The 16,973-nt window shown below is 37.7% G+C and overlaps 1 protein-coding gene across 4 annotated transcripts; it reads left to right on the top strand.

The window, feature by feature from the left end:
- The first annotated feature begins 2,734 nt into the window (after positions 1-2,734).
- On the top strand, positions 2,735-16,891 carry TRIM13 (tripartite motif containing 13). 4 transcript variants are annotated; one of them, XM_045821833.1, is made up of 3 exons: positions 2,735-3,142; positions 3,580-3,684; positions 15,331-16,891. In XM_045821833.1, the coding sequence occupies exon 3, from the start codon at positions 15,337-15,339 to the stop codon at positions 16,558-16,560; it is 1,224 nt and encodes a 407-aa protein (XP_045677789.1). In that variant the 5' UTR covers positions 2,735-3,142; positions 3,580-3,684; positions 15,331-15,336; the 3' UTR covers positions 16,561-16,891. The 4 variants fall into 4 exon arrangements, with proteins under 4 accessions (XP_045677789.1, XP_045677791.1, XP_045677790.1 ...); XM_045821835.1 differs by having other exon boundaries at positions 2,742-2,951; XM_045821834.1 differs by having other exon boundaries at positions 2,743-3,074.
- The last annotated feature ends 82 nt before the right edge of the window (positions 16,892-16,973 follow it).

Raw genomic sequence — 16,973 nt, 5'->3', positions numbered from 1 at the left:
CAAAAGCTACACAATTTTGGAAGAACAGTAGTCTTCTACCTTACAGCCTATTCCCTCTAGAACACTCAAAGAATAAACCTACCACCCTCTGCCAGGCCAGCCCAATCCTGGGCTTTGCCCAGAGTTCCTTCCTATCCAAAATACTGTCCATTGGAAAATGCAGGAAGCTGCAACATGACCATCCAGGCATCCTTGAGGAAGAAGAAATCCAGCAAGTGTGCCCAAGAAGCCAAGCTAGTCTGAGAACCTCTAAGCCAGACAGCTGGACCTCTTTTATTTCAGATCTTCTAGCCCATAATTCCATGCACTCTGGAGACATTCAGCTTCTCAGTCAATACCATCATAGACTGTTTACCATTGCCTCCTGCTATGGCTCCTCCCTACTCCTCCCCAGTAATCTGATCAGATCTCTGAATCACCACCAACCAGATCTAGTTATATAAATATGAGTTATATAATTACACTAAGAATAAATTTTATGTGTTAGTAACCTAACTTTCTCTCTTATATCATTTTAATATTGGGGTATTTATGTTTCCATAAATCAGGCTTTTAAAAAAATAATACCAATTTAGGAGGAGACTGGGGTGCAGTTTTTATTGGCACTGATACTTACTGTGCCATAGAAAAAGTCCTAAACCTGGAATCTGACTTTATAGTCTGAGCTCTCCCTCATGTTTTTCCCTTGGAAAAATCACTTCACCTCATTCCTCATCTATAGAATAAGGATAATTCCCATCCTACAGTGTTCTTATGAAGATTAAATGACAAAAATATAGTAGTTGTTCTACAAAGACAAAATTGGGTTTAAGGGAGACACAAAAAATTGGGTTTAAAAGGGACCTTGAGCATGGCGAGGAACTGGACTTCTTCAAAGACAGTGAGGAGGTGCTTTCCATAGGGTTTAAGGTAAGCATTTATTAGTCACGGGGCCCAAGAGCTACATATGGTAATGTGGAGTGCAGGACCAATAAAATGGCATGGTCTGATTAAGATAATATAGAGTATATAAAACAAAGTGGAGTCACTTATGTCAACTAAAATATCTGTCAGTCAGCTATGACACTTTGGTTCAAGAGGAAAATTACCTAAGTCAGAGCAAACATATCTGGCAGGAGAAACACTTAGGATATCTGCACACGGCTCAGAATAGCCATGTCTGCAGAATGGGAGCACCCATAGATATGCTCCTGGGGAAGTTCCACAGCTGCCAGAAGTGGTGTCAAGTAGAACAGCCATGTACCACCCATCGGCTGCTGGGCAAATTCCACACTTGGCATCAGGGGTGCCACGACATTTATTGAAAAGACCCAGAAGGGTGGAGTACTCCACTTTCAAGGTATTTGACAGGTTCCAGATCACTGGGTAAGACAGCCAGGCTCCACACACCACAGTACTGCTCCATGCCATGCTGATCTCCCTTGGAATCAGCCACTGTAGGCTCTGCCCTGCTGCCCACCTGGCTCCGGAGAGCCTTCCTTGCAAGATGTTGACAACTCCTTTGCCCACCATGGTGTCTCTCAGACCTGCAGAATGAGACTCTGGGACTCAGGCTCGTTATCCCCCATTGATTGCTCTGTGTGTGTGTGTGTTATTATTTCTCTTAGATTGGTATAGTATGAGTAGAATATTAATGTATATTAATGTTCTACATTGAGTGAACTTGCATTCAATAAAAGCTGAGTAAATAGCACAGTTACTGTGTATGACTCCTTGGTGTTGGGCTGCTTGGCAGGCAGCTAGCAGAGTAGTTGCCTGTCTGATTTATAGGAGAGACTATATCATGAACATTCACCCATGACAGGTAGGCCTCAAATACCTTTCCCCAAATCCTATTTCCAAAGCCCAGACTTCCCCACCTGGGTAAACTGAGCACCCCCCACCCCCCGCCGGCATATTGTGATTTTTGACTTTGCTTCAATTCTCCTAATACTGTAACTTTGGAGAAACCATTCCTTCATCTTTATATCCTTCTTATAGCTGCTCGTTGATAAGTACCTAATGTGTTTGAAATTAGACAAGGTCCTTATTAGAGGGGCTGGACATCAGAATAGTGTCAGGTTAGCAACTGAATAACAGAAACAGATCATTTAAAGCCAACTTAAGCTCTTCCTTATCTCTGAAGGAAAAAGCAGTACTGTTTTTTGTTTGTTTGTTTTTAGTGGTGTTTTTTGGTAGAAGAAAATTAGAATTGGTGAGATCACATGGTATTTGTCTTTCACTACCTGCCTTATTCACTTAGCATAATGCTGTCTAGTTCCATCAAGGGGGAAAGTGGAGGCAACTGTGCTTGAACAATAACAAAAATAAAAATTAAAAATAAAAAAGAATTGGTCTACTAGTGTTCAACCTAAAGCCTGCAAAGATAGAGTTGCAAGTTTGGGCTGGGGACAATAGTCAACCTTATTTTGGTTGTGCTCTGGCTTGAGTTGTTGACTAGAGCCCTAGCTTTGGTCCCAACACAAGTGCCTGTCCCACCCACCCCGGTTTGTGGGGTGCAGTCAGACAATTATCTTTGTCTCCCCAAGCCGCTGTGGCCCGGCTTCTGGTCCTGAGATGAACTGATGTGAAAGTTTTGGACATTTTTTTGTTTGTTTCTAAAAATACAATGAGCAATAAAAAAAGAAAGTACAACAACCCAAACGGAACCAGCTTCCTGCACGCCTACTTCCTTCCTGGGTGGCTCCCTTGGGGACAGCACCACCTCCAGACATTCGTACTCTGTGCAGGAAGAGCCCAGTCTCTGCCTACGTCTGCTTCCTGGTGCCACGAGCTGGGCCCGCTTCCGGGACAGAGCTATGCAGGCGCGTGCTGCCCTTCGGGAAGAAAGAGAAGCGGGCAGTCCGGGACTCGTCCCTTTTTTCCAGAGCTCCGAGAAGGGTGGCGGTTGGAGACACCTAAAGAACTCCTTCCTCCCTTTACCCACGTCCTCTGTCCTCTACCGGGGAAAGGCAAGACCCGGGGGGCGGAACAAAGGCGAAATCTCGCCCAAGGAGCCCCACAGAGGTGTCAGGGACAGAGGGCAGTGGGGTGGAGCTCGGGCGGCTACTCGAGTGCCCCTCTGCGACTGGGAGGTCAGAACTAAGTACCAGCCCCCGGTCTCCTCTCAGGGAAAGGGGTGGTCCTGGAGCCTGCTGCAAAGGTGGGGACTTGTTTTGGCCTGGAGGGACCTAAGTGGGTGGGTGCTGGCAGAGAGCTCTGTCAGAGCTGAGTTCTAGCAGCTGGGTGGACATCAGCGGGGCTCCCGGACTAGGGGTATGTGGTGGAGTGGCGTGCGGGTGAGTCACCGGGGCCGCGTGTATTTGGTCCAGAAAACCTGATCCTCCAGGAGGATGCTGGGTTCCGCTGCTAGCCCTACGATATGGCCTCTTAATGAGAAGGCAACAGTGAACCAGAACCTTGAAGGGCCTTAGTACAGAAGTCTCCAGCCTCCGCCATGCTCGTGGCTTTTTCACCAGGTCCTAGCAGGCTGGCTTTGTTTGGGGGGGGGGGGCGGGCAATTGAATAAAACTAAAGGTTAAAAGTAAGACTCCTGTGCAAATTAATGCATAACACTCTTCTGTTTTTCTTTACTTGCAGTAGTCTCCTTTGGTTGTCCATCACAACGTGGAAAATAAACCAGTCAGATTTCTTTGCTCTGGGAAATAGTAACCCCAACGAATACACCTGCTTGCAGGGACAGAGGTAAACTACAACACATTTCCCTACATAAAAACAAAACCAAACAACAAGAAACCCACCCAATTTCTTTAGGCCAAGAACCTTTCAAAATTGAACTCTGTGTAAAATGTATGTGTTCCCATGTTTAGACTGTACCCTCATGGGTGACCTTTGTTCTGTCAAATTTTGTCAAAACTCAAAAAAATACATTCCAGACTTGGGTATTCTTTATGAAGCAATTACCTGAAATGTATTATAACCCAAAATTTATATTGCAAAGGAAAAGAGAGGCTTCAGCATAATTTCCTTTTTTATGTTGTTATTTTCCTTCTATTGTTTTCTGACTATGTAATAGCTATTCTAAAAGGAGAATTTTATTTACATAACCACTTCCTTTGGTAGAATTTGATGGAGCTGTCTTGTACAATGAGAAGGTACATTTATTTAGGCTTTCTTATTTTTCCCCCAAAATACCTTCTTTTTTTGCACCAGGTGATGTCCTAAACCTCCCTACTAAGTCCTTCCACACCACCAAGTCATTCTCTTCATTTTCTACATTTATGATAAGTTGGGTACCTTGCCTCATTTCTGCTACAGCTTTTGTTCAGATATGCTGATTCCCATGAAATTGCTTTGTAGCTGTTACCCTTTGTAATACTTAGCTTTGCTCTCCCTTGAAATTATAGGTCAAGAGTCCAGCTCTCCTTTCGGACCTTGGTTAATACACCTTGCTCTAACATAACTCTTTAAATGTATTTACAGTTTTCACAGTATTTGTGCACATATGTAATTAAACCACATATGTTTAGATAGTTTAGCAGTTTACAAGATTGTCACACATTACTTAAACTTTACAAGAATATTATAAAGATACTATAAAAATCCTTACTCTATGAAGGTTAAAACTAGTGCTTGAATCTAGGTCCACAGAAGCAAATTCAATGTTCTTTTAATTTACTGGAGAGCCTGTTAAACATCTAAATTGTAAAAATTATATAATTTTAAAAGGGATTTAGACAGCACATAATCAAACTTCTCCATTTTGTTAATTAGGGTACTACATTTTTGACCCACTTCCTGGATAGTGCTAAGATCTAACAATTGAAAAACTAAGATCCTGTGCCTAACTTGCTGTGTACAACTGAGAAATCTCTACTGGGGAGGAAGGTGTCAGTTTTTTTCACTTATAATAGGTGCTTAACTAGATGGTCTCTTAAGATGTTTTTAAGCCCAGTACTTCTATTTTATTTCTTCCCTATAACTATTATTGTCATGTTTCCTGTATATATTGGTAATACATAGACACATACTAATATTAGCTGCCTTAAACTTTTATATTTTAAACTTGGTTAGGTATGGTAAAGTATGACTTGTTGGTTTTTTATTAGGCTCTATAAAAGTATGGTTCTGTTGTAAGGTCAGGAACTACATGGAATGGTGGAGCACTCTCATATATCATCAGTTGTAGGTCATAAAGTGGTGTACCCTTTCTAGAGGGAATCATGGCTATCTTTTCAAGAGCCTTAAAAATGTTCATACTCTTTAACTCTGCCCCCTCTGCATTGAAAAACTTAAAGGTTGTAAATAATCATAGCTGTGGACCAAGACTTTTCTACAAGATGTGCATTTAAGTGTTATGATACAAAGAAAAATGACCAGTAAGAAAGAGCATATTCATAAGGTACATGAGCATATTTTAGAAGGGTATATGATGACAGGAGAAATGCATGTGATAAAATAAATGAAAAAAGTGGATACAAAATTGTGTAATGTTACCAGTTTTGTTAAAACGTGTGTGCAAATACAAGATTGGAAGAACTATGCCAAAATAATATTGGAAGAAACATACCAAAATAATAATATTGGTTATTCCTTCCTGATTGAATTCTAAGTGACTTTTTCCTTTATTTTCAGAATTTTGTAGCATCACAAATCACTTTCATAATTTAAGTAAAATATAAAAACTAATTGCATGGATAGCCTCTCTAATTTTAGCATAGTGTCAACTTTCTATGTCCTTTTTATAAGGTGTTTAACCTTTTAGAGTAACTTTCTTTATAGATGTGCTGTATTTCTGTATTTAGGGCAAGAATTGACTTGGCTTATATTTAATCTTTATAGATATCATTAGAATGTTGTATTATCCATTTTTGTTATTCAGGAAAGACACTGCCATTGCCATTGTGTTGGCCTGGGACTCCAGGGACTAGAATGGTGCTAGAAGAATGGAGTGCTCTGCCCACCTTTTGCTACAGTTAACCAAATACAAGTGTTCTTTGATATACAGAATCATTACATTCCAGTCAAGCCTTCTATAAAGAAAATTCCCTTAATGTGAACTCTTTTTAATTAATTTCTATTATAGATGTAGATACATACATTTCTAAGGAAAAGTAGAATTAAAATTTTCGCTGATAGTTTAAATTATTGTCTTTCTGTGGCATAAGCACCAAGAGTATATCCTACTTGGCAGTAGCTTGGCTTCCTGTTTAAAACTCACAGAGGAGCTTTTCCTTTTTCACCCTGCATATTTGCAGCATTGAATATGAGCAAGAAGTGCCAACATAGTATATATATTATAATATACATATATTATATATATAACATATTATATATAACCTATTATAACCTATTATATATATATATATTCAACCTAAAAATTGCTTGAAGTTCAGCACCATTAGCTTTCAATTTGATATATTCTGTAGAATAAGATGTGTATATCATTCTACACTGAACAAACAGAACATTGTTCATACCATTCATCTCAGAAGTGAGTGATTAGTTGGTAGGTGGTACATATCAGTTATGTACTAAATACCTGTTTTCACTTGGGACAGTATTACATACTATGTAAACAGTTTTATCTAGATAAATCTAGCTAGTTAACTTACTAGCAGGTCTTTCTGAAACCTAGAATTAACCTCAAATGCATAGTTAGATGATAGAAACTTTTAATAGGTACCAACCTGTTGGGATAATAATGTAGGTAAATGATTGCCAAGTTTATGGTTGTAAAGAAGACAATTTGTTTTAGGGATAAGAATTTGTCACCTTCATTTAAACCTGTTTTTCTGGGAAAAAAGAAACTAGACATTCCTGATTTGTGCAGCCTTTGCAGAGGTCAGTAATTCCAACTTAAATTAACTTGATTTGAACTCTTAACAGATAAAGATAAATATCTGGGTCTGGTTGCTACCAAACTAGGAGCATAAATTAGGCTGTATGTATGTTTTCCTTCAATTCAGACACTTGGTTTATTCAAATTGATTTCATCTCAGTGGAAGAAAATGGGATTCAACATCATTTGGAGTCCACATCGATTTTTCAGTAATTGTACATAAATGGGATACAGATATCTGATCTAGGAGGTTTCTTAAAACCCTATGATTTAATGCTGCAGACTTACAGGATCATAGAGTAATATCTTGAGTGATTATCAAGTGACGCAGGGAAAAGTAAAAAGGAAAAAAAAAGATGAAGAGGATGAGGGATAAAAGAAGAGGAAATAAGATCATATTTATTGAAACAATATGGGGAAGATGAGTTAGAAGAATAAAGGAAGGAGTCAAGGCAAAATAGTGGTACGAAGAAGAGAATGAAGGAAAGGAAAAAGAAAACAATTTTTCTGAGTGGTCTGTACTGTTTAGATAATCACCTGGTTTTTGTTTTTGAGAATGTCACCTTAGTCCAAAAACTGAACTTTCTCTGAGTAGGTGGGCATCCCAAGCTGGTTGACCTTCTATACTGGTTTCATTTTGCCTTAAACTACCAGGAATCTGAGTAGAAATATCTTGAGCAGAATTTTAACTACTACTGTCTTATATGGACACATAGGTAACTTTCGTATTGTGTTTGCAAGAGCCACATAATAATTAGATAGCTATTGTAGACACAGGATGTGATATATTAGTTTTAATACTCATTTTTGAAATATTGGAAATCTTAATCTTTGTCCTGTTTTGATCAAATAAGTTATGGAACAGTCTAAAAGCCAGAATGAAGTTTAATAACATTGATATAAGGTACTTAAAACAAAAACTTTGTAAATAATTTTCACATATTATTAGATATCTTTCAAAAGAGTTGTATAGTGAGGACAGAAACTGTAATATATGTAAATGTTTTGTCAAAGGTTACAGACTGAGAGCCAGACAAGTATGTTAGTCTCCTCACAGGCCTGAATCAAGAGATTTCCAGTAATACATTTTTTAATGTATAAAAGATAAAATAATACTGTAACAGATTAAGCTCTTTGTAGAGCTTGTCATATTTAATGTTTGTGCAGTTTTACTTTCTTAGGTCACTATAGTTTTCTTCTAATTGCCCTTTTCAGTTTTTTTTTTTTGGCCAACTTTTTGTTGTAAAAAATTTCAAATATATGGAAAATTTTTTAAGTACTATAATAAATATCCTTACTTACTTATTCAGTAGTTTTTTACTGGACTCTTATTAAGTTTAAAGAAAGAGTTATTAGTGGGTCTCATACTAAAATAGAATACAGTATATTACTTGAAAATAAAATTAAATTAGTGTGTTTATAGGAAGTGACTAAAAAGAAAGGATGATCTCTTGTATTGTAAACATTCTTCCAAGAGAGGATTGTTGACTCTCATTTCAGTAGAGCAGGAGTGTCAAACTCATTTTCACCGGAAGCCACATCAGCCTGCAGTTGCCTTCAAAGGGCCTAATGTAACTTTAGGACTGTATAAATATAACCACTCCATAACTAGGGGCAAGGAGCTCGGCCCTGCCACTGGATAGAAACAAGGTGCTAGATAAAACCAGGTGGAGGGCCCCATTTGGCCTGTGGGCCTTGTGTTTGCCACCTGTGCAGCAGAGCTTCACATAATTTAGTTTTGTCTGTGAAATGAATTTCAATGTTTGTTATCCAGTTAGTTAGGTATTTGGATATTTTTGTGAAATTCCTGAATTCATAGATGCCTCAAAACAGGATAGGAATTTGGTTTAAAATCCTAAGACATAACGTATAATATATTGGCTTTTATTTTTGTTCTCTAAGAAGACTTGGAAAGGAATCATGGGCAGTATTTTGAACAACTTTATATTGCTGTGAACAAATGAAATTTAAAGGTTTTAGGTGGAATTTTCTTTAAATTAACAGCTTTTATTAAAATTAACTTTTGCTTAAGAATGAATAAATAAGTACCTTTTATGTTGTAATTATTTTGGGTTGATCATTTGAAAACAAAGGACTTCTGGAGGGAGAAGTTCAATACATACAGATTAGCTTTTACTTCAATTTTATGACTCCTCTTCTTTGCAAGTATTGACTGTTTATTTATTTATTGGGGAAGGGAGGGAGAAAGAGAGGGAGAGAAATATTGATTGAGTGCCTCCTGCACGAGTCCTGAACAGGGACCAAACCTAGAAGCTTTCCTTTGCAAAATGATGCCCAAACAACTGAACCACACCAGGGAGGGGCGGCTTTCCCATTTTTTTAATAGTTTGGTTATTGTGTTTCAGTTCACATTTGTAGGGACTGTTGATGTTATATGTCCACTCTGTGGATATGTAGGATTGATAAAGCAGTTTTCCTAGATTCCCCTGAGTGCAGCTACCTTGCAAGTTTGCTTATAATTAAAACTGTGGTAATGTTATACAACTGTGCATTTGTCAAAACTCATAGAACTGTACATCAGAGTGAATTTTTACTTATACATTTAAAAATATATTAACGATAAATATGTCAGGAAAATGCAAAAGCCAGAGAGGTGGTAAACAACAAAGTATATATTTGTTTACTTTCTTTGGTTGGTATAAAACTTGAGAAATTTTTATTGGTGGGAAAACATTTTGCTGCTTCAAAATTGAGACCTTTTAAGTATTGAGAAACATAGTCAAAGAAAGAAGTTAATCTTGGAAAATTTGTTTGTCTTTATACACTTAATTTGACATTGGTTAAGTCCAAGTTTTAGGACTGAACAATAATTTTGTTCACATAGTTCCTTGACATTAGTAGAGCTTGATTTGTATATTGGGAAAAAATTCACTGCCAAAAGAGGAGCTATGTACTTTAGTTTCTTGAAGAGTAAGCTTTATTGATTTCTTCAAACTTTTATGTGTTAGCCACACTTTAAGAAAAGGATCTGCCTTGGCTGGTGTGGCTCAGTGGATGCTAGTGAATGCTAGCCTACAAACCAGAAGGTTACTGATTTGATTCAGGGGCCAGGTCCCTGGTTGGGGGTATGCATGAGGCAACCAGTTGATGTATCTTGCACTCATTGATGTTTCTCTCCCTCTCTTTCTCCCTCCCCATCTTTCTAAAAATGAGTAAATAAAATCTTGGGGAAAAAAGAGATCTATAAATTCCTTTACTGTGAAGCATAGTCTTCATGTAATGGGACTGAAAAATCTTACTGTTGTCATTTAAAATTTTTGAGGCAACAAACTTGCTGTGGTTTCTTGGATTAGGATGTTATGTCTCAGTTTTCTGTAAAAGTCATCTGTGGTCACATAATTTTGTCATAAAGTTTTGAGTATAAAACTAAGTGAAGAAGAGAAAATAAAAGTGTTTAGCTTTTAAAGTGAATGAAAATTAGAATCTTTAAATTATAAACCAAAGTTTGTATGTTATATTATTAAAAATAGTACAATAGGATCTATCATAATTTTGATGCAATTTGTTTTAAAAAAAGCGACTTTTCAAATAGTAATTTTTTCTCTGTGGTTCATTTTAAGAGCTGTAAGTTGATTATGGCTTTGGGATGACTGTTCTAAATTTTCCTGTGTGTGACATTTTTCCTCTTTACTTTTGATCATACTTGATTGGGTTAAAATTCTTTTTGGCTCCTCTTGCAGTATCCTCAGTTTTCTTCAAAGTTTCTCTTTCCCTTGGGTGCCCTTTTTCTCCTTATCCCAACCATGCATCCTTTGTTTTATTTGTTTATTTATTTATTTACTTACTTACTCACTATTTATTTACTATGTTTTGCAAGGATAAGTAAATTAGGTTTGCTTTATTGAATGCTGCCCTCACTACTTTTCTATTTTTATTGCCTACTCCAGAATCTAGCCTTTGCATAGAATTCTTAGGTAAAAGTTGATACCAGTGGAAGTGATAAAGTGTGGAACAAGACTAGAATTGGAGGCTATTCAAAAGTATTCCTTCTCTGTTCTAGAGAGGCAGTGTTTTACAGCTACTTGATAGTTTCTTTTAGCATACCAGTCTTCATAGCCATTCTCTTCCCAATGTTTTTCAAAGGTTGTATGATTACTTAATGTCACAAACAATTTTTAGAAAAATCAGCTCATCACACATTTGCCATATGACACTAAATTTGACAGAATAATCTTGAATTATATATATCTATATCCTGTATCTCTCACAATTTAATTTAGAACTATAAACTAATTAGTCCTACAAGCTCAGCTTATTTTTTAAATACTATTTATCTTCTAGATGTAGCTCTAATTGTAACTCTTAAACTTACTGTTAAAATTATTTACTTATTTTGTATTATAAGATGGACTACATATTATTAGACCCTATATTTTATTACTTTAGTGATAACATGATATATGTGTATACGTATATTCCTAAGTAAAACTGAATGAGGACGTTCAGCACTATTTTGGTTTTAAAACTTAAAGATAGGAGTTTTAAAATGTATATTTAAAAATAATAAACTCATACTGAGAACTGGTATTCTTTAAATCAGCGATCTCAAATATTTTGGTCTCAGACCCCATTACATTCTTAAAAACTGGGGATCCCAAGAACTTTTGTTTACATGTGTACAGTATAGTAGTATTTAATGTATTTTAAATGAAAATTGAGAAAAATTTTAAGATACTAATTTAAAATAACAAGGACAAACCTATTATATGTTAACAAGTAATTTCTAAAAAATAACTTTTTTAAAACAGTGGGAAGAGTGGCATTGTTTTACAAATAGATCTCCTTAATGAATTGCTGTTTAATGGAAAACACCTGGAGTCTTTATCTGCCTCTGCTTTCACCTGTTGCAGTTAGTTATTTTGGCTGAAATACACCAAGAAAATCAAATTTGACTTTGCACAGATGTGTAGAGGGTGAGGGGAGGAATATTTTAATAGCCTTTTCTAATACTGGATCATCTTTGATATTATACTGAAGTTTAAAGATAGTTGAAGTATAGAACCTGAAGTCATATTTTTTAAAATATATTTTATTGATTATGCTATTACAGTTGTCCCATTTTCCCCGCTTCACTCCCCTCCACCCTGTACACCTTCTCCCACCTATATCCCCCCTCTAGTCATGTCCATATGTCATAAGTTCTTTAGCTTCTACATTTCCCATACTATTCTTACCCTCCCCCTATTTTCAACCTACAATCTATGCTACTTATTCTCTGCACCTTTCCCCCCTCTCTCCTCCTCCCATTCCCCTGTTGCTAACCCTCCATGTGATCTCCATTTCTGTGGTTCTGTTCCTGTTCTAGTTGTTTGCTTAGTTTCTTTTGGTTTTGCTTTAGGTGTGGTTGTTAATAATTATGAGTTTGCTGTCCTTTTACTATAGATGTTTTTTCTTTATCTTCTTTTCTTAGATAAGTCCCTTTAACATTTCATAAAATAAGGGCTTGTTGATGATGAACTCCTTTAACTTGACCTTATCTGAGAAGCACTTTATCTGCCCTTCTATTCTAAATGAAAGCTTTGCTGGATAGAGTAATCTGGGATATAGGTCCTTTTCTTTCATGACTCAGAATACTTCTTTACAGCCCCTTCTTGCCTACGAGGTCTTGAGAAATCAGCTGACAGTCTGATGGGAACTCCTTTGTAGGTTACTGTCCCCTTATCTCTTGCTTCTTCTAGAATTCTCTCCTTCATTTTTACCTTGGCTAATGTAATTATGATGTGCCTTGGTGTGTTTCTTCTTGGGTCCAACTTCTTTGGGGCTCTCTGAGCTTCCTGGATTTCCTGGAAGTCTATTTCCTTTGCCAGAATGGGGAAGTTCTCCTTTATTATTTGTTCAAATACATGTTCAATCTGTTGCTTTTCCTCTTCCCCTTCTGGTACCCCTATAATTCGGATGTTGGAAGGTTTAAAGATGTCCTGGAGGTTCCTAAGCTTCTCCTCATTTTTTTGAATTCTTATTTCTTCATTCTTTTCCTGTTTGGTTGTTTTTTTCTTCCTTCTGGTCCACTCTATTGTTTTGAGTCCCAGTTTCCTTCCCTTCACTATTGGTTCTCCGTGCATCTTCCTTCATCTCTTTTATGGTAACCTGCATTTTTTCATGTAATTTGTGCCCAAAATCAACCAATTCTGTGAGCTTCCTGATCACCAGTGTTTTGAACTGTGCATCTGATAGATTGGTTATCTCTTGGTCGCTCAAAAGGATGAGCCCTGGGGCATTGATCTGTTTTTCTGTTTGAGACATGTCTCTCTCCCTCTTTTTTTGGCGGGGGGGGGGGTCTGGTGGCTCCTGTTCCGGTGAGGGGCAGAGCCTTAGGTGTTCACCTGGGCTGGGCATCCCAGTCACTAGATTGTGACGTTGCATGTGGGGGCGGGGGTGGGAGGTAACAATGGCAGTAGCTCCGCTGTCCTGGGACCACAGTCCCTTCCCTGGGATCCTGGGCTGCATGCTCTGTCCAGGTCCACAATCGCTGCCTCACTGGGTCTGCCAGCTGCCGCTCACATACTCAGGGTCAACCCACTGCGATCCTGTGCGCCCTGGATGCCTTACGTGCTCCCGGTTGCCTTATGCACCCACTGCTTTCCGTGCCGTGACCTGTGCTGCAACCCGCACCCGGCTACTCCTCTCCGCCCCTCCTACCTATCTGGATGAACGGGTCTACTTCAGCTTCTTGGCTGTCCGACTTCCATTCAGATAAATTCTCTGTCAGTTCTGGGTGATATTCTGCCTCTAAATTGTTGTTCTAATCTTGGTTGTGCGTGGAGGTACAGTATGTCCACCTATGCCTCCATCTTGCCAGAAGTCCCTCCTCCTCTTTTCCATATTTTTGAACATACTGATCTGTCTTTTGATCTTTTACCCATGCATGATTTATAACATGCATTGGTGATTTGAACCAGTTTGTTCACTGTGATATGTAGATCTCCAAATCTGTTTGTATTTTGTTGTATACTAACCCCCCCAAAAAAAACCCCACACGTTTATTAATATTACTGCTTATCTCATTAGAAAAGTCTTTGATTAATGGGAAGCTGTCAATGTCCTAAGTGGCAAACAATGTTTTCCAAAAGTCTTGTTTTCACTCAAAAACTCAACTTTTAGCATTGGCAAGAAATACTGTCATTTTTTTCTTGAAGTGATGAGCTACTTTTTTTTTTGTTTTGTTTTCAAGAAAATATCTGCCAGATACCTAATCTGAATGGCCATAGTTTAGTTATTCATTCTTTCTGTCCCATGACAAAAGCAGGTGGTTCATTTCAGCCTGCAACTCAGGCACATGTGTTTTCTGTTCTGGCAATTTCTTCTGGTATGTGGCAGAAATGTGTGTTTACTTTCTATTTTATGACACAGGGGTCAATATTTAATAAAATGAATAATTCTTATTGCTTCATTAAGAACATTCTTGCCCTGGATGGTGGAACTTAGTGGACTGAGTGCCAGACTGTGAAACAGAGGGTCGCCGGTTCGATTCCTAGTCAGGGCATATGCCTGGATTGCGGGCCAGGTCCCCAGTAGGGGATGCAGAACAGGCAACCACACATTGATGTTTCTCTGCCTTTCTTCCTCCCTGCCTTCCCCTCTCTCTAAGAATAAATTTTAAAAAAAGTATATATATAAGAACATTTGTAAATGAAACTAGCTATCCCCAGTTTGATGCAGTGTTGAAAAATGTGGACTAATAGTACATTTTAGTACTATGTAGTGCCTTGTGTGATTCCTGCTGACACTCCAACAGTGTCTGCTCACCATTGCTTTCACAGAGCAGATGGTTAACATGGTGCCAAAAGTAAGGAGCATCCCAATATTATGAAAATTGTATTGACCTAATGATGCCCTGAAAGACTCTTAGGGAAACCCAGGTTTTTGCCTACCAGGTTTTGAAAACTGATGCTCTAGACAGTACAAGATGGCTTTGACTACTATCCTGGTGGCTTAAAACTCATTTAATTTTCTAAGGAAGAATGAATGGCAGCTTTCTCATATTATTTTTTTACCTGTGGTGTTAATTGTAATTTTGCCTTTGAAATAGAAAAGTGCCATTTTTATGTAAAAGTCTGCATGAAAGTACATGTTTGGATTTATATTTCTGTGCTGTTTCTTTTAAATACCACATTTTATAATTGTGGGCCCAGACTAAACAGCTTATTCTCTTCAGACACTGAGTAGCTTTGTCTCTGACGGCTAGTAGTCAGCTCTCTCTATTTTAAAACAATCAATTGGGTGCTGCTGGCTCAACTTGCAATTGTCCTAGTCCTAACCCTGTCTCAGCCAAAGACTGTTGTTGGAAAGTCCACACAAAGGCCTGTGTACAGGGAGCCCTACTAATAATAAGCAGCGTGTTCTAGCCTCAGCAGATTAAATCTGCTTTGGTGTGCATTCCCTTCCCAAATTTCTCACTTATTCCCTTTGTCTGCCTTGTTTAAGTGAAAGATCATTTTTAAGGTCTATGAATATAGTTTCTTCTAATTACTACACAGTGCAATGGAAGATTACTAGAATAAAATGAAATGTTTATTTCTCTATGGTAGGATGTGATGGAGTTGCTTGAAGAAGATCTTACATGCCCAATTTGTTGCAGTCTGTTTGATGATCCTCGAGTTTTGCCTTGTTCGCACAACTTCTGCAAAAAATGTTTAGAAGGGATTTTAGAGGGAAATGTACGGAATTCATTGTGGAGATCACCTCCATTCAAGTGCCCCACTTGCCGGAAGGAAACTTCAGCTTCTGGAGTCAATAGCCTGCAGGTTAATTACTCCTTGAAGGGTATTGTGGAGAAGTATAACAAGATCAAGATCTCTCCCAAAATGCCCATGTGCAAAGGACACTTGGGGCAGCCTCTCAATATTTTCTGCTTGACTGATATGCAGCTGATTTGTGGGATCTGTGCTACCCGTGGCGATCACACTAAACATGCCTTCTGTTCTATTGAAGATGCCTATGCTCAGGAAAGGGACGCCTTTCAGTCCCTCTTTCAGAGCTTTGAGACCTGGCGTCGGGGAGATGCTCTTTCTCGCTTGGATACCCTGGAAACTAACAAAAGGAAATCTCTACAGTTACTGACTAAAGAATCAGATAAAGTGAAGGAGTTTTTTGAGAAATTACAACACACATTAGATCAAAAAAAGAATGAAATCTTGTCTGACTTTGAGACCATGAAGCTTACAGTTATGCAAGCCTATGACCCAGAAATTAACAAACTCAATACCATCTTGCAGGAACAGCGAATGGCCTTTAACATTGCTGAGGCCTTTAAAGATGTGTCAGAACCAATCATATTTCTGCAGCAGATGCAGGAGTTCAGGGAGAAAATAAAAGTAATCAAGGAAACTCCTCTACCTCCCTCTAATTTGCCCACGGGTCCTTTAATTAAAAACTTTGATACCAGTCAGTGGGAAGACATAAAACTAGCAGATGTAGATAAACTTTCTTTGCCTCAAGACACTGACACATTAATTAGTAAGATTCCCTGGAGTTTTTATAAGTTATTTCTGGTAGTCATTCTGCTTGGCCTTCTCATTTTCTTCAGTCATGCTATATTCCTAGAATGGTCTTTATATGATGAATTCTCAAGCTGGAAAGACCATCTTTCACACTTCAGTTCCTATTTGACTAAATCACCTGATTTTGTAGAACAATCAGTTTTTTACTGGGAACAGGTGATGGGTGGGTTTTTCATTTTCAGTGAAAGATTCAAGAATTTTACTTGGGTGGTGCTGAATAATGTGGCAGAATTTATGTGCAAATATAAGTTATTGTAAAATCTGTTTCAAGTGCATAGTTCTCTCTTTTGTTAGGCATTTATTAAAGAACAGAGTAGCTCCCAAAGTTTTCTTTTCAAAAATAATATCTTAACATATGTTATTCAAATTAGGTAGCATAAAGGTAAGAGTGAAATTTAATAATACAGTCCTGAACACTCCTTCCTTTTAAAGAGTACTTTTGAAATAGGCATATTACCCCTTAATACTGATTGCATTTATGCTATGTCAAAAGAGGAGGGGTGAGAGCACATGATTTAATATTGTACTGAGATAATGTAATAGTAATTATTCAGTTAAGCATGTAATAAAGATTACTATTGTGAAACAACTGTTTTTTTGAGTGAACATTCTTTTAAAAGAAAAACAGGTGGATTGAAGTTCCAGGTTTATATACCAAAGGTTGATTTTTG

The sequence above is a fragment of the Phyllostomus hastatus genome, unplaced genomic scaffold (genome assembly GCF_019186645.2).
Source record: "Phyllostomus hastatus isolate PE091 unplaced genomic scaffold, TTU_PhHast_1.1 phas_scaffold_46, whole genome shotgun sequence".
In the NCBI taxonomy this organism is placed as follows: Eukaryota; Metazoa; Chordata; class Mammalia; order Chiroptera; family Phyllostomidae; genus Phyllostomus; species Phyllostomus hastatus.
Note: the sequence above shows the minus strand (reverse complement) of the source record. Positions and strands in the feature narration are given on the sequence as shown.

Excerpts from the sequence above, each read along its gene's own strand:
- TRIM13 (XM_045821833.1), top strand. The coding sequence starts at position 15,337 with ATGGAGTTGCTTGAAGAAGATCTTACATGCCCAATTTGTTGCAGTCTG.